The sequence below is a fragment of the Aulostomus chinensis genome, chromosome 24 (genome assembly GCF_037954235.1).
Source record: "Aulostomus chinensis isolate RoL2024-O1b breed Wild chromosome 24, RoL_Achi_v1.0, whole genome shotgun sequence".
Lineage (NCBI taxonomy): Eukaryota > Metazoa > Chordata > Actinopteri > Syngnathiformes > Aulostomidae > Aulostomus > Aulostomus chinensis.
The window spans coordinates 15,197,278-15,212,253 of record NC_141343.1 but is presented as its reverse complement, the minus strand read 5'-3'; the positions used below and the strand labels follow the sequence as shown (position 1 = coordinate 15,212,253).

At 44.0% G+C, this 14,976-nt stretch overlaps 1 protein-coding gene across 1 annotated transcript in view; it reads left to right on the top strand.

Moving 5' to 3' along the window:
• gal3st3 (galactose-3-O-sulfotransferase 3) overlaps positions 1 to 13,506 on the top strand; it is a 31,789-nt gene extending 18,283 nt beyond the window's left edge. The window contains exons 2-3 of the mRNA XM_086197854.1: positions 6,205 to 6,324; positions 7,865 to 13,506. Of these exons, the coding sequence (XP_086053980.1) occupies positions 6,242 to 6,324; positions 7,865 to 9,182 (1,401 nt within the window). The 5' untranslated portion in view covers positions 6,205 to 6,241 and the 3' untranslated portion in view covers positions 9,183 to 13,506. The remainder of the gene's footprint in view (positions 1 to 6,204; positions 6,325 to 7,864) is intronic.
• The last annotated feature ends 1,470 nt before the right edge of the window (positions 13,507 to 14,976 follow it).

Genomic DNA, 14,976 nt, shown 5'->3' with positions numbered 1-14,976 from the left:
GTTTCACGCAGCAGCGGTGTGTGTATGAGAGAGAGAGAGAGAGAGAGAGAGAGAGAGAGACCTCTGGGGCAAATCGACAAAGAAAGAGCAGAGCAAGAGAAAAGAGAAGTTGGAATCACCTGCAGGGAGAACTTAGGAGAGATGTGAGGATAATTCCTTCACACATTCCCTTTAAAGCCCTTTGTGTTAGAAAGCAGACGCTCTCAGACTGGTAAAATCTACCCACATCATATCGCTCACACAGACGCAGATCAAAAGCCAGAAATGTAGCTACTTGTTTAGAAATTATTTTGTGCTTTTAGTGATTTAGCTCCTCAGACTCAACTCCGATCCACGCGTCTTCTACATTCTGCTTTAATTGTGTGAACGTCTGGTAAACGACAGACAAGACAAGTAGACAGAGATCCTTCTCTCCTCTTTGCTGCATTGAGAGGCTGAGACTCATGCTAGTTAGCATAGCACAATGGATGGTAGTGGATGGGAAGTGTTAGCATATCTGTCAAAATACACTTTTCTCCCAAAACGTTTGTTTTCCTGCATTAATAAAATGAGGGTTGAGCATAGTGTTTGCTTTTAAATAACAATTTTCAATTAAGAAAGAGCCGGAACTACTTTCTTGAGTGGACGGAGTAATCTGTGGCTGCGCCTCAAAACTTTGGCCAAGACAGCCAAACGTTGACGACACGAAGAACGACTGCTGCAACTAATCAAGGCTGACTTACCAACATCCTGAACCTGAGCTAGCTGATTACGTTTTACAAAGGCATGCTAACGCTTACCATCCATTACTATTCATAGTGCTAAGCTAACTAGCATAGGTCTTAGCCCCCTGATGAAGGCTATCTACCTTCTTGTCTCTCTGGGGACAGTGAAATCTAACAAATATTACAGTTTAGGGGGACCCTGGGAACTTTAAAGGACCCCCAGTGGGCCCCAGGTACCACTGAAACTACTACTTTACAACACTCCCACCCTTCACTTAATCAGTGAATAAGTACAAATATGATATCGCCATCATTGTTCTCATGGTCTGAATTGTTGTCTGCTGACAGAGGGATGGGAGGGGGTCTCCCTTTCATTAGTGCCAACTGAGGAGGAGGAGATGGCAGCAGACGGGGGTGGATGAGGGGGAGAGGTGTAGTCTGCCTACTGAGAGCCACTTAAATCTCTTTCTTATTAACTCTCCGTGACACCTGATCTCACACACACACACACACACACACACACACACACACCCCGAGCGCCTGCATCTCCCTGCATGGTTTCATTGTGCTGACCGTGTCTCATTACCGCTGCTCTGTTTCTGTGCTTCGTTTCATTAAAGCGTCATTCAAAACAGGTACCGCAGTGACATTTTCACTCCTGTTCACGACGACGTCTCCAGATGAAGAGGTGGCGCAGTCGCAGGCTAGTTAGGGAACGTTCAGGACCCTGGTTCATTTGCAGAGCACCGTAACACCGGAACCAGAATCCAAATCCCAGCCAGATATTTATCCCTGAGTGGAGGACAAGCTTCTGTTTGTCGCCTCCTGTGTTTTTTATTGAACATTTAACTGCGAAATGCATTTTTTCCTATAATTTCATGTTTTTTTTTTACAACAGCTTCCATGTCATGTGACCCAGGGACACCATGTCAGTACTACTTATTAGTGCTGGACACATCTGTTATTATTCCCTCCTATATTTGATCGTTTTCATCCTGGAAGCTCAGCTCTCTATATTCACCCATTTTCCAAGACCTTCTTGCCAGCTAATAATAATAATAACAGTGATGGTTCATATTATTTATTTTGCAGTTTTCATTTAACATTAATCTCAAAGTGCTACAAGGTAGAAAAGCAAAAACAACACCAACAACAAAGTGAAAAGGGCCCAGTCTTTCAAAGTCCAACTCACTCACTCGTTCATCATGTCTCGCAGGCTGATCCGAGACGTATCGAACGCTTCAAAAGAAAGGATTCGTTCAAAATGGGTTGTTTGTTCTCAATCGCCCAGCAGTGCTGTGCTGGAAGCAGGGGCCTGCCATGGTGGTCTCAGTAATGGGTTTGAGTCTCTTGTCCTTGTTGTGTTCCCTGACTGTCTTTCATATTTCCCTCCGCTCTTCCTCTATTCATGAAGTGGCACTATCTGCATAAACAGTTTTTAAAAGGTTTGAGCCACCTAGTGTGAATTTCCCTTTTGTTTGCACCTCCAATATTCATGTCACTCTGAAGCCAACACTCCGGCGCTCCAGCAAACTCTTATCGCGGGCTAAATACAAATGAGAACGGTGTTCTTGGTGCTGCGTGGGTGTGATTGACAGCGAGGGAACGATCGCGATGTGACGAGGGCACAGATGCAAACAGCGCTTGACTCAGGTGAGAATGAAATATAACAGGAACAGCGGCAGAAGTGCTTCATGTTCTACGTGGATTATCTATTTTTCAAGTCAGCGGAGGTTGTCGTTCAGGCTGTACAAGATGCAGCAGCGGCTTCGACTGAAGGGGGAACTGTGTTCAGACAAAACAGGAACAATGTAAAGGAGAGTGCTGAAATGTTATTTATTCAAGAGTGTGAGAGAATCTATTCCCAGATTTTTTCAGACATCCTGAGAATCTGAATCTGCTCACAAAAAAAGCCCTGCTGTGCCTCAGGTGGAAAACCCTGTTCTACATACTAAGGGATTCATCAAGGAAGCGTGGCGATGGGTCGGTTCCCTTCAAGAGGGCGCTGATTATCACTCTGATTTGACGATGGAGAATTTCCCGTTTCTTGTGTCTCTGGCTGAATTCTTCTGCGTTCAAAATGGTGCTTTGGCTTCTTTGGTTGGACAAATAAAGCCATTTGAAGATGTGCTCTTCCTCTCCATTTTCACAGCTGAGTTTTCCATCACGTGGCAAACCTTCTTTAAAAAGTGATCAGGAGATGAACTGGTAGGGTTTTTCAACCGATAAGTGAGGCTGTTCTGATTATTATATTATTATCGTCATCATTTATCATTATTCTCATTATTATGATGATGATGATGATTATTCTCTCACTACCCGTTCATAACAATTCAGACATTAACCCAGTTGAGACTTTACTCTCAATTCGGACCACGTGAAGAGCATTTTCTACTGCTCTCAATTATTACTGAATAAGTTCATAGTAATAAACATATTAGGATGTAACAGCATCTAATCGCATCATGAATTCCCATCATGTGAGCTTTTGCATCATTTCTGCGACACGTTCAAGAGTCAAACAACTCAGGATCAATCCACCAACCAGTGTTACCAGCGCGGTTCCAAGCTCATTGCTTTCCATCATTTGCATGCGCGCGCACACACTCACTCACACACACACACACACACACACACACACACACACACACACATGTTCAACAGAGAAAAACCACGTTTTCAACAAGAATCCAAATTTCAATGTAAAACTCCCACTGGAGCTAATTTTGCTAGGGAGAACCCTTGGAGATGCTAAGTTTATGGGTGGCCTTCTACTGCTCAACTGAAAGAACTTGACCAAATGTGGCTCAGACCACCTCAGAATGCGGTCTGGTAATCAGAACCTTCAAGACATATCAATACCAAACGTGAACCGGGTCTTCGTATCCCTTAAAATGATCTAGAAGAGCCCTCCATTTGTCCCTGTTGGAGAATCTAAAAGCCGGTCAGCTGTAGGCTAAAGCTCCCCAGAAATGAGAAACGATCTCCTCTCCCCGAACATCTGCCGAGGTGCCCTAAAGCAAAAACCGTAATGGTTCAGTGTGCACTGGAAAGCTTTCAGACCCAAATGAATCTAACTTCGTAGACGGCTACCCTCGCACCATTATTCAGCCACGTCAACTCGTACATTTCTCAAGTGAAGCGCCCTTCCCTGTTCAAAGAGTTTCTCTGGATCTGAAGGAATCGATCTTGAGTTGCGGAGCAAATGGTGGTTAGAGGGCCTTGGCCAAGCTACGCCAGACAATTGTTCCAACAATACGAGACACAATCCAACTGTGCGCCTACAGCAGTTAGTGCGAGAGCCTGTTTGGTATGAGAATGAGGTGTGTGTGTGTGTGTGCGTGTGCGTGTGCGTGTGCGTGTGCGTGCGTGCGCACCCACGCGTGTGCGGGATCCAGTGTGTGTCTGAGTGTTCACAGCCCACCGCTGAAGCAGCACAGCCGCAGCTGTTCAAGCGTTTCACGGCTACAGTGAGAGAAAGAGAGTGATGGAGAGAAAAAGAAAGTCAGCATTCATTTTTCTGGCTTTATCTTCTATGCGATGACACAAGGTCGGCTGTCTTTCTCGAGTGAACGCTTCCAATCACAGTTCCATCAGGACCAGTGAATCACTCTTCCACCTCCATTGTCACGGTTATTCACGTCCCAAATTGTGCCTGTTTATGGGCACATACGACTGCTGTATTCAGGAGGTTTTTTAAATCCATACGCCTCGTCTGTGTGCTCCATTTGTATTCCTCAGTGTAAGTGCATAGAGCTGCTGAGCGTAATTAATGACCAGAGACAATTACCTGAAAGTTATTTGACAAATACTTAATTATTGATTAGTCATCGGCGAAAATTTGTTTCCAGATTCTAAAATGTATTTTCTGTCCTTCTCATGTTGATAGTAACACATTATTGTGTGGGCTGGAAGCGTTGTTTTTGGGTCGTCGGTTCACCTGCTCCATTCTCCTCAATGTGATGCCTCACTATCGCCTCATTTCTTCAAGTTTGTCACAGATGTCCTCTGAGATGTCCTCTGGGACATGAGCAAAGGTCAAGGTCACTGCCACCTCAGATGCGTTTAATATCGAAGGCCACTTTGAAGGAATTTCTTCATATTTGGCCCAGTCACCCACTGGGAGTCCAGGGTGAAGTGAAAAGGTTTTGATGGTCAAAGGTCAAAGTCACTGTCGCCACACATTGACGCAATAACCTCTTGAACATTCGGCAGTGAGTTGAAAATATTTGCAGTGGTCAAGGTTTTCCTCACAAGAACCCATAAATGTCCACTGGGACTTGTGGGTGAACTGTATTTTGGCGGTCAAAGGTCAAGGTCACTGTGACTACCGCTTACTCAGAGGCCTGCAATGCAGTATTTCTAGTTAATAATTGGACAACGTACAGCATTTTAGTGTCCAAAATTAATGAATGTGGGTCAAACAGGAAAACAAGATGGCACAGAGGGTGAGCGCATACCAAGATGGTAGGTCACCAGATCCGGATCAACTCCAGAGTCTAACAAATTGCTCTTCAAGTCATTTGTGTACATCCTCGTCATCCAGGTCTTTGTATTGATTATTCTTGGGAAGTCACCACACCAAATTTCAACAAACCCATTCACAACTTTAATCCACTAACAGGCAAACCCATGTCAGCAATCGTGCCTTCCTCAGTGGAGGTAAAAATTGCGTGAAAAGAGGCAATTTGAAGTGTAGTTGGTGAGGATGAGAGTTTAATTCTACGCCAACATTCCCATCTGTGCAGCAAACCCTTAATGATCCTGTTGACTTGAGTGGGTGACGGCCACATGGCCGTTCCAGCATACAGAAGTCTCCCTCCACGCTTAAAACTGATCCTGTCATGGTTCTCCGGCATGACTCAGATGAAAGCATCCACCAAATGGCATATGCATTGCAAAGTAGTAATGCGAGGCAGCCCTCGCGTCTGTTGGCATGTGTGCAGATGGTAACAGTAATCAAGCAGAGAGACGTCGGCCATTGTTATGCAAGTGAGATGCCGTCGAGAGAGGTTTGGACGCCTTCCCAGCTTCTGTTGCTGTCGTAGGATTTCAGCAGGTCAAGTGACACACAGAGTCACAGAGGACGCTCACTGCTGGTTCCTCACATGTCCCTGCAATGGACGTCTGTCCGAGCCAAGAGGATGTTAATGGGAGCAGCAGTGAATGGGCAAGCTGCTAAAGGTAGAAAGTATCATTGACTGTATTATCACAGTGACAAAAGCCAAGCTGCATTAGCTTCTCCTGCTAATGGAGCGCAGCAATTATTTGATGAATAAATCCTCCTCACGTCTTCTTCGCGGTCGTTTCCCTCCTCATTCCTGCCTCATCTCGTCTCTTCTGCCTCCCGTCTCGTTGCCTCCTCGTTCCCTAATTCCCCACCGCCTGTCCTCACTCTTTCCATCGCATCCTCCTTTTCGCTTTCTCATTACACCTGCCCTCATTCTTCCCTACCTTGTGTTCTCCATGCACCTCACTCTTCTTTCTTTGCTTCCCACAGTTCCAGTGAAGAGAGAGAGAGAGAGAGTGAGAAAGAAATGTCGCAGAAGAAGATATTCCTGTTCTTCGTCGCCATCAGCACTGTTAGTCTTCTGCTGCACCACGGGGGCCACTTGAGCTGGTGAGTGATTGGAAATATGCCCAGTTAGGAAGCTGTGCGAAAGACGGCTGACAACTGACAGGAAAAGAAGTGAAATGTACCTCTTAAATACCTGCCTCGATTTCAGTATGACATCAGATCACTATAGTTCATTCAAATTACTTTCTGCTGTTTTGTACTTTTACCCTTGTTTAGAAAAAGGTTAAACCCACCTCAACAGGGTGCAAAACTTTTTGCGCATTATGCAGTTTTCATAAACAGCCAAATATGCAAAACAGCAGAATGTGACTGAAAATCTCTTTGGTGTAAATGCTCTAAACTTTCCTTGGAGTGTTGACCTGGGTTGAAATCTTTTGACCGGACCACATTTATTCAGGTTTTTCCTTCAATTTGTCTCTCTCTCTTCTCTCTCAGGTCCATACGCTACTAAGGTCTTTGACCATGAAAGGTCTTTTCTGACAACTCTTGTCTTTTCCTTTTAAAGTCAAATAGTTGACATAGGATTTGCTTATTATGACGCCTCGATATGGAGACTTTGAGTGCTCATGCATTGCCAAGCTCGTCAAGGGACCAAGTATAAAAGTAGATGGATCACAGACTTTGACAGCTCGTTTTCTTCTCATAACCTTTCCTACGTAACGTCTTCCTGTCTTTAGTGTTACAAGTCGTTGAACATGATCACTTTCCACCTCTTCTCCCTACTTTCCGTATGCGTTCACATCCTCTTAACTCACTCTTATGTTTAGTCTGCGGTGAACACCATGTGCTGTACAACTTTGCAGTATCTTAATGTTTGAAATAATATCTAAGTTAGCTTTTGCTCTCTCGATACTGATTCCCAAACTCCTACTCAGGGTAAAAGAGCTCCACAAATCCAATAATCAGCCCCCCCCCCCCCCCCCATTTTTTTTTGGAATGAATTAATATATGTATGAACTGTGTTGCACTGATAGGCACTGGGATCAATGAGGCCAAAACCCTACTATTGCTTACATTGCCTTTGTGAATATTTGGCCGTATTTGGTCAGAAACAGAGCGTGAGTGGCAAACTGGCAAAAGACTTGAATGAAGCGATTTGTTTGTTTCCCCGTCTTGTATTTTGAGTTGTCTATCAGACAACAATCATTAAAAACAGCTCAATTGTCATGGAATCACCCTGTTAGGTTAAAGAATTGTTAGGAATTTTTTTCACAAACAGACTTCTTGTCAGAAGGACGTGTATAATGTGGTCCGAGTCCAACTGAGAGCGAGTGATTTGAATTGAAGAGGAGTCGCTAATGGCTCGTACATCCAATTTTCAATCACTCAACCCTGACGTAATTCCAACAGTAACTCTGAATGATTCTTCTGTCTGTGTTTGGTACGTCCTCCTCTGGTGGCTTTATCTTACTCTAGGATTCTGTCAGTCCAATCTTCTTCACCTTCCCTTTGAAACGTTCCTGATGTGGTTTCTTTCATCCCACTCTCTTCTATTATCTGTTCACTGTCTGCACAATCCTGTCTGTAATGTAAAGAGCAACTGCTCTGCAGCTTCACATAAATTACTGTTCTCTCTCTTCAGGACCATGGAGGCATTCCACCTTGGCTGTCCTACCCTCCGTTCCCACCCTGCCCCGGGCCTGAAACCCAAGCACACCAATGTGGCCTTCCTCAAGACCCACAAAACGGCCAGCACCACCATGCAGAACCTGATGTTCCGCTTTGCTGAGCGCAACAACCTGACAGTGGCATTGCCTGTGCAGGCCTGTGGCCACCAGTTCTGCTATCCGCGCTCCTTCTCCTCTCACTTCGTCCACCCGCACACGCTGCCGCCAAACATCCTCACCAGCCACATGCGCTTCAACAAGGCCGAAGTGCAGCGTCTGATGCCTAATGACACCGTATATATCACTATCCTGAGGGAGCCAAGCTCCATGTTTGAGTCCTTGTTCAGTTACTACAACCAGTACTGTCAGAGCTTTAAGAGGGTTCCTAATGGCTCCCTGGAGGCTTTCTTAGAGGAACCTTGGCGCTACTACCGGCCTGATGAGAAGGACTCCATGTATGCACGCAACACCTTGACCTTTGATTTGGGTGGGGACAAGGATCGCCCCGCAACAGATGTAGCATATGCACGGGCCTTTGTGGCTGAAGTAGAGCGAACGTTCTCATTGGTGATGATTGCGGAGTACTTTGATGAGTCACTAGTTCTCCTGCGGCATCGTCTCTCCTGGGATCTGGATGACGTCTTGTATTTTAAGCTCAATATGCGGACACAGAGCTCCAAGCGCAGCTTAACTCCGGGCCTTCCAGCCAAAATCCGTGCCTGGAATTCCTTAGATGCACATCTCTTCGACCACTTTAATGCCTCACTGTGGCGGCAGTTATCAGCTCTGGGTCCTGCTTGTGTTACCAGGGAAGTGCGACTCCTTCGCGAAGCACAGGAGAGACTGATGAGAAGCTGCTTCGGTGGAAGGATGCCGCTTCTTCGCTCAGCTGCACAGATCAAAAACAAGGATCTCCGCCCCTGGCAGCCTAGCGGAAAAGTGGACATTGTGGGGTATGACCTTCCAGTAAATGTCAGCCGTGGTTTTTCGAGCCTGGCCCAGGACCTCTGCCTCAAACTCATCATGCCGGAGGTCCAGTACACTCGGGTTCTCCTACGTTCAGAGTCAATACGCTACCGTCTAGGCCACCAGGTCCGGTCTCCACAGCAGTCACATACCATCCAGCAGCCCATACGCACAGTCCTGCCTCGGGCTTCTCAAATCCTGCGCAGTCAAGCACCACCTGCAGTGGCAGCCCTTGCATCAAGAACAGGGTCCATCTCCACCATAAGGCCTGCTGCGGGGCCTCAAGGTCGAAACAGAAAATCAGGGGCTCGATCATCACAGACCTAGGTATCATAGAGAAGTAGAGACTTGACCATAATGAAACAAGAGCCTAAGAGAAAGCATTGTTTGGCTCATCCTGACCCAAGGGACAATAGTGCCTGAGTGTGGCGGGGGGATGGAGCTTGGGAAAACAGTTAGGGTTGCTTTTGAATCAATGCCTCTCTTGTCCCTTTTGACGGGGGTTTAAAAAAAAGGAGGGCGAACTGGGCAAACCGCATCTGGACTTGAACTTGAATCTCTTCCCTTTCTGGTCTGTGTAACAGTACCAGGTTTGGGAAACAAAAAGGCGGGACAAATCTGTACAACTCTGCGCACCTGCGGACTGCAGGAAGAAAGAAAGCGAAAATGGTTCTTTGAATCAAATCTGTTATGTGCGCCCAGGACTCAATAGGAGAGTGACAATATCGGGCTTATTGTGTGGCACAGAGTGAGCTTTGTGTGTGCTGCACTGGTATAGTATCATGTTACTTGCTTTCATTCTCTCTCTCTCTCCCAAACATATGCCACTTTAAGTCCTTGAGAGAGACATAATGACATAAAGGGATCAGCTGTCAGTCCTCCAAAGGGCCTCCTAAGAGACCTGACAGACAATGAGATCACCTCCAACCATTAATATGACAGCACAATCAACTCTTCTCTTCTTCTATACCCTTCCAAACTCTTCAAACCCTAAATGCAGAAAGACCGAGAAAGCCAGAAAGATTATCCAGAGGGGGTCATCGTAAAGACTCAGTTTGACTGATCATTGTCACAACGGAGCACACACAAGAAGGCTGGGTCTTCTTCTGCCTCCTACCCTGAATGTGTCTGTCCATCCTCACGTCCTTGCCGCTACCATCTGACCAGGCTTTCGGTGCATTCCTCCCCTCCCCTCACCTCTGACTTCAGTCTCCATCAGCTGGGGAGAATATCTTGCCAAAGCACCTTATGGTGAAGGTGAAGTTTCTGGATGTGGGGGTTTTATTTTTAATAATGGGTATTACTGCAATAAGATCTACAGGCTTATGCTCTATTTCAGTGGTCACCAACCTGTCGATCATGATTTTCAATAGATCGTTCACCCTTGAAGTGCAATACGTTTAGCACACCACTGAGATTCACAGCTTTTCTGTCTGTTGGCAACAAAAGTAACAAAATTGCTGAAAAGTGAAAGTCTGAAAACCCAACAGTGTTTGGGTCCACAACATTGTCAGTTAAAATGATGAAACTGATATGCTCCATTGTTGGTGGCTGCAATAAAGACTTCCCTTCTGATACCCCCTTTTTTGACTTTCAGGTTAAATACTGGGTGGGGACACATGTCCCAAACACCAGGCCATTTTTTGGGCCGATTGAACTATATACATGTTTCTAGTTCTTTAATTCCCAACAGCTTTATCTGGGGATGTTGGTCCGCCCTTGAAAAGTACACTTTCAGTTGGACCAACATGTTTAAATTTAATTTAAAAGTCCAGTTTTAGTCGTACTATGGCCCAAATAGGCTTTTTAAGCAACTGCCTCTGAATGACTGTTGCTTCCGACTTAAATTTTGCTGTAATTAAAAAAGCAAGACAGAGGTGAAAAAAATTGCCGAAATAACTACATCACGATGCTGATTTGTACAAAACATGGATTTAGTACTTGTTTCATTTTTTCCATAACATGGCGATGTTATGATCATTGACGTGATAGGTGATGGGGAAAGGTTGGTGGTCACTGTTCTACGTGAAAGTCCTGGGTTTAATAAACTACTGTACCAGCAAACCCCCGTCCTTCACACCCTGGCACAAACAAAAACTTGTCAAGTCTTGAAGCCTGTGGGTGTAGGCCTTTGAATATTTAATCCTCCTCTCACAGCCCTCCTATGGCCCATGTTCTTGAGTTACCGTACATTTTCATTAGGGATACGTCATGCAGGGCAAAACACTGAACCCACAGTGGAGGACAAAGCTAAAACGGCGGAGCAGGACACTTGTGAGGAAGGTGGGCTGCTCGGATCTGAAAATGTGATCACTTATCTCAGCTGTGATCCATATTTAATGCGTTTTTGCTCATATTTAATGTGTCATTTATGTTCTCTTATTCCTCTGGTGTTCAGCAGGGTGCTGCTAAGTAACTGGGGGTTGGGGGGGCGAGGGAAGGATGTCTGTGTTTACATGTGTATGTGAAGCAGCCAGGAAGTAGCTCCCTGCTCCATGTTGTGTTTTGCCTTCATGGTCAGCAGGGTTGGCATGGCAACAGAAGTGAAGTGTGTGTGTGTGTGTGTGTGTGTGTGTGTGTGTGTGTGTGTGTGTGTGTGTGTGTGTGTGTGAGAGAGAGAGATTTATTATAACTATGTTTTATTTATTATTGGGCATTGGAGAGTCCCATTTTCATGAATCACTGGATAAAAGCGGACCACTTCAGGCCATAGAGACAGAACTAGACGTTTGGCAACGGTATCAAATATTCATTCTATACATATTTTACATAATGCAAAACTACAAAGCCCACTCCTGGACGCCAAATTGGAAGCAGTGTAGTGGGTTTAAAATCAATCTTTCATTTGGCAAGTGCTCAACAACTCAATGCAACCACACAAGCTGCTGCTGCTCTGATTAAAGGAAGAAAGTGGAACCATTGGGAAGCCTTTATTATCATTATTTTTCGAATGTTATTATTAGTTGGCTGTGAATATTTGATTTTGCGCAGAACCAAACTGGGGAACCTAAAAGGTAGAGATGCACAACTGTTTTTTATTTATTTGCAGGTGTGTTAAATGTGTACAGGTTTGTGTATTATTTTGTTGAAGGTACATACACTGTAATAACTGCGACTGAGACTGTGGCCTGAGGTGTAATTTTTTAATGAATTGGTTAGTCATTAATATTTATTTCCAATAACAGACAAAAGCAAGTCTAAAAATGAGAGAAAAAATATTTTTTAAAAATAAATCAAAAGAAATTGTTAAACGATCGTTGAATTTATGTAATCAAAACTTTTAACTTAATTTATAGATTATTTCATTCGTTTGTGATGTAAAAATCAGCTTTTTGGTCTGTTTTTACAAATGAGCTGAAGGGAACGTCATCTTTTGTTTGATGCTTGCTGTCGATTAGCAACTTCAGACAAATGAAATTGTTTATGTGACATAAACAACATGGAAAGCCTGTTTATAGTGGTCAACTTGATTAGTTATTGCTTTTGGTTATTTTATGGGATTCATGGTCAATCACAGTGAGTATTTTCAGTCTGACCATTTGTAACTCTCAGACTCCGTGTTACATTTGAATTAGCACCTGAAATACTTCAATCACATGTGAATCTGCTGTTAAAAACTAAATCCAAAATGTATTTCTTTACTAACAAGTCAGAAAGGCTTTAAAAAGACCCAAGTCTGTCAATGTCAAAGGGAAAGGGCTAAAAAAAACTCCGCTGTATGAACTCAGCTCATCATTCTGTCAGTTGTTTCATCTTAAATACGTCGAAAGGATTTTGTTTTTGTTTCTGTTGGTTTTTTTTTATATGATTCAGTTTTCGCCAGCTTTAACAGGCTGATCATTGAGCAACAAGAGTCTGATGCAAAAAAAAAAAAAAAAAAAACAGATACGGAAAACCCATCCAACAAATGTGGCGTAGTGGAATAAAAAAGAAAAACAGCAATAGAATAACGATGGAATAAGATGTCAGCGTGATGAGCTGAATGATATCATCTGTATTTATTAATCTATTCATTTATTTCGTCACATTTGGTATTGTGAACAAACCCTGAAATGGTTTAACTTGGAATTTAATGAGCACAGTTGTTATATGATCATGTACAGATAAAAAACAACAACAACAAAGCAAATACTCAATATTCTGCTGTTTCTTTTGATTTTTTCCCCCTTTTTCCCCATCTCTCTAAGTGCTCTTTGGATTGTAGGAGTCACTCGCTGCTTCTTGTACAGAGATCTTCTTCACTAATGGTCACGCTGTCGTATCCCAAGTGTCTGCTACTGAACGCCAGAGGGGCCGTAAAAACAGGACGCTAAAATCTCATCATCTCCACATTAGCTGCCCCGCTTTTAGACTGAGATCACAAAAGCTGTTTTTCCCTCTTGTTGTGTCAGATGTTGCAGGAGAGTTCATTGTTGACAATTCTGGGACGATGTTCCCCTCCAAAGGCGTTGCTTCTTTGATCTGCTCATCATTAATTCACATCTTTTTTTTCATGAACTTATGTGTGAACTGGGAAGAGTGAAGCTTCTTTTTCTCATTTGGAGGGGTTTGGATGGTTGTCGCAGCTCTGAACAGATGGCTAGGGACAATCAGAGCTAAAGGCCCAAGGTTTTGTAATGATGGATGTGAACGAAGCAAATAAAGGTAGAATAATTTCAATTCATTGGAGTGTTTTTGTGTCTGACATTCGTCTTTCCAATGAAGATTTATTAGGATATGCAAATACTTACATTCCGAGTATAACACAGCGACTGTTGCTCAATTAAAATTCACACTCTAAATGGCTCCCATTTCCCAGAGGACCAAAACCAGACACTTTAGCTTGCAATCAGTCGCCTGAAATTACCTCCATGCAGCATGCCCGCATAAATGAACGAACAAATTGCTTCTCAATGGGAGAAAAACAAAATGCAAAGCAGAGTGTTTGATATGACTGTCACCCAGGCAATCAAGATGCAGCATCTCCATCTGCCTGTCTGTTGTTATAGCTGGCAGTTGCCGTGGCGGAGCCTGATGTGAAGACGTTGCACCCCGGACCAGCTGCCTCTCTCCTTGTTGCTATTAGCATTCATAAAAATCACAATGAACAGGTTGAACTGCAAAGAGACAAGCAAGTGCTCCCGATTAAATCCAGAGACAAACTAATGTCTGCAAGCAGATGTGCAAAGACCTTCTGACAGCGCCACATGGTCGAGTAGCAGTTCCCAACAAACATTCACTCATTTGGCAGATGGTTTGAAAAAGTGAGGGCAGGAAATGAATAAGTGCAGTTTAACAAGCTAGCAACCAGAAAGCACTCAGAGAGCACATTGCTATGAAATATGAACAACGTATCATCAGCATACGCTCAGTTTCTCTCCCCAACCTCCAAAATATTGGTCTTCCAGATCACCATTACGATAGTGAAGCCAAAACTTTCTTTTTATCAAGCATGTGACACAAAACTTCATCAAAGTCTACGACGTCCATAACAGTACAACTTTTAGCTCTACCCTGCTAATAGCCTACAACAGTCTTCAAGATCCATGATCTACAATTTGAGTCAGATTACCTCTGAGAGGTCATCACTTCTCACTGATCACGAATGTTTCCATCAAATTTCATCACAATCTGTCCACCAAACACATGCAGATGATCACATAAGCTCCTTTGGAGTGGTAAGACACAGTAGTTGGAGACCACATGCAGTCAGTTTGTGGGTGTGACTATTGTGTGCAAAGACTTCAAAGATGCCAATATGTGTTTAAGGGACAGATCTGATTTGATTGATTTCTTCGGTCGGTTTTTGTACCCTGTGTTGTTTTAAGTACCGTCTGCCGCTGGACTGGAACTCGCGGACAAGCTAGAAACGAGGCTAAAACTCATTAGCATCAGTTGCTAGTGTGGCTCTTGAGGTTTACTTACTCCACGGTTACATTACCACAAGTGAACATGAATAAACAGCAATGACAGAGGTATTTAAAGCGTTAGTGCTGCATGTTTGGCTCCAGCGTCTGGCAGCGATGGTCACGACACCATGCTTACATCATAGGCGCCACTGTGGCCTCCTCCGCAGTTACAGTTTCAGCTGTAAAACGGTGGATGAATTGATTTGAGCATATACTAAATGAATCGCTTCACA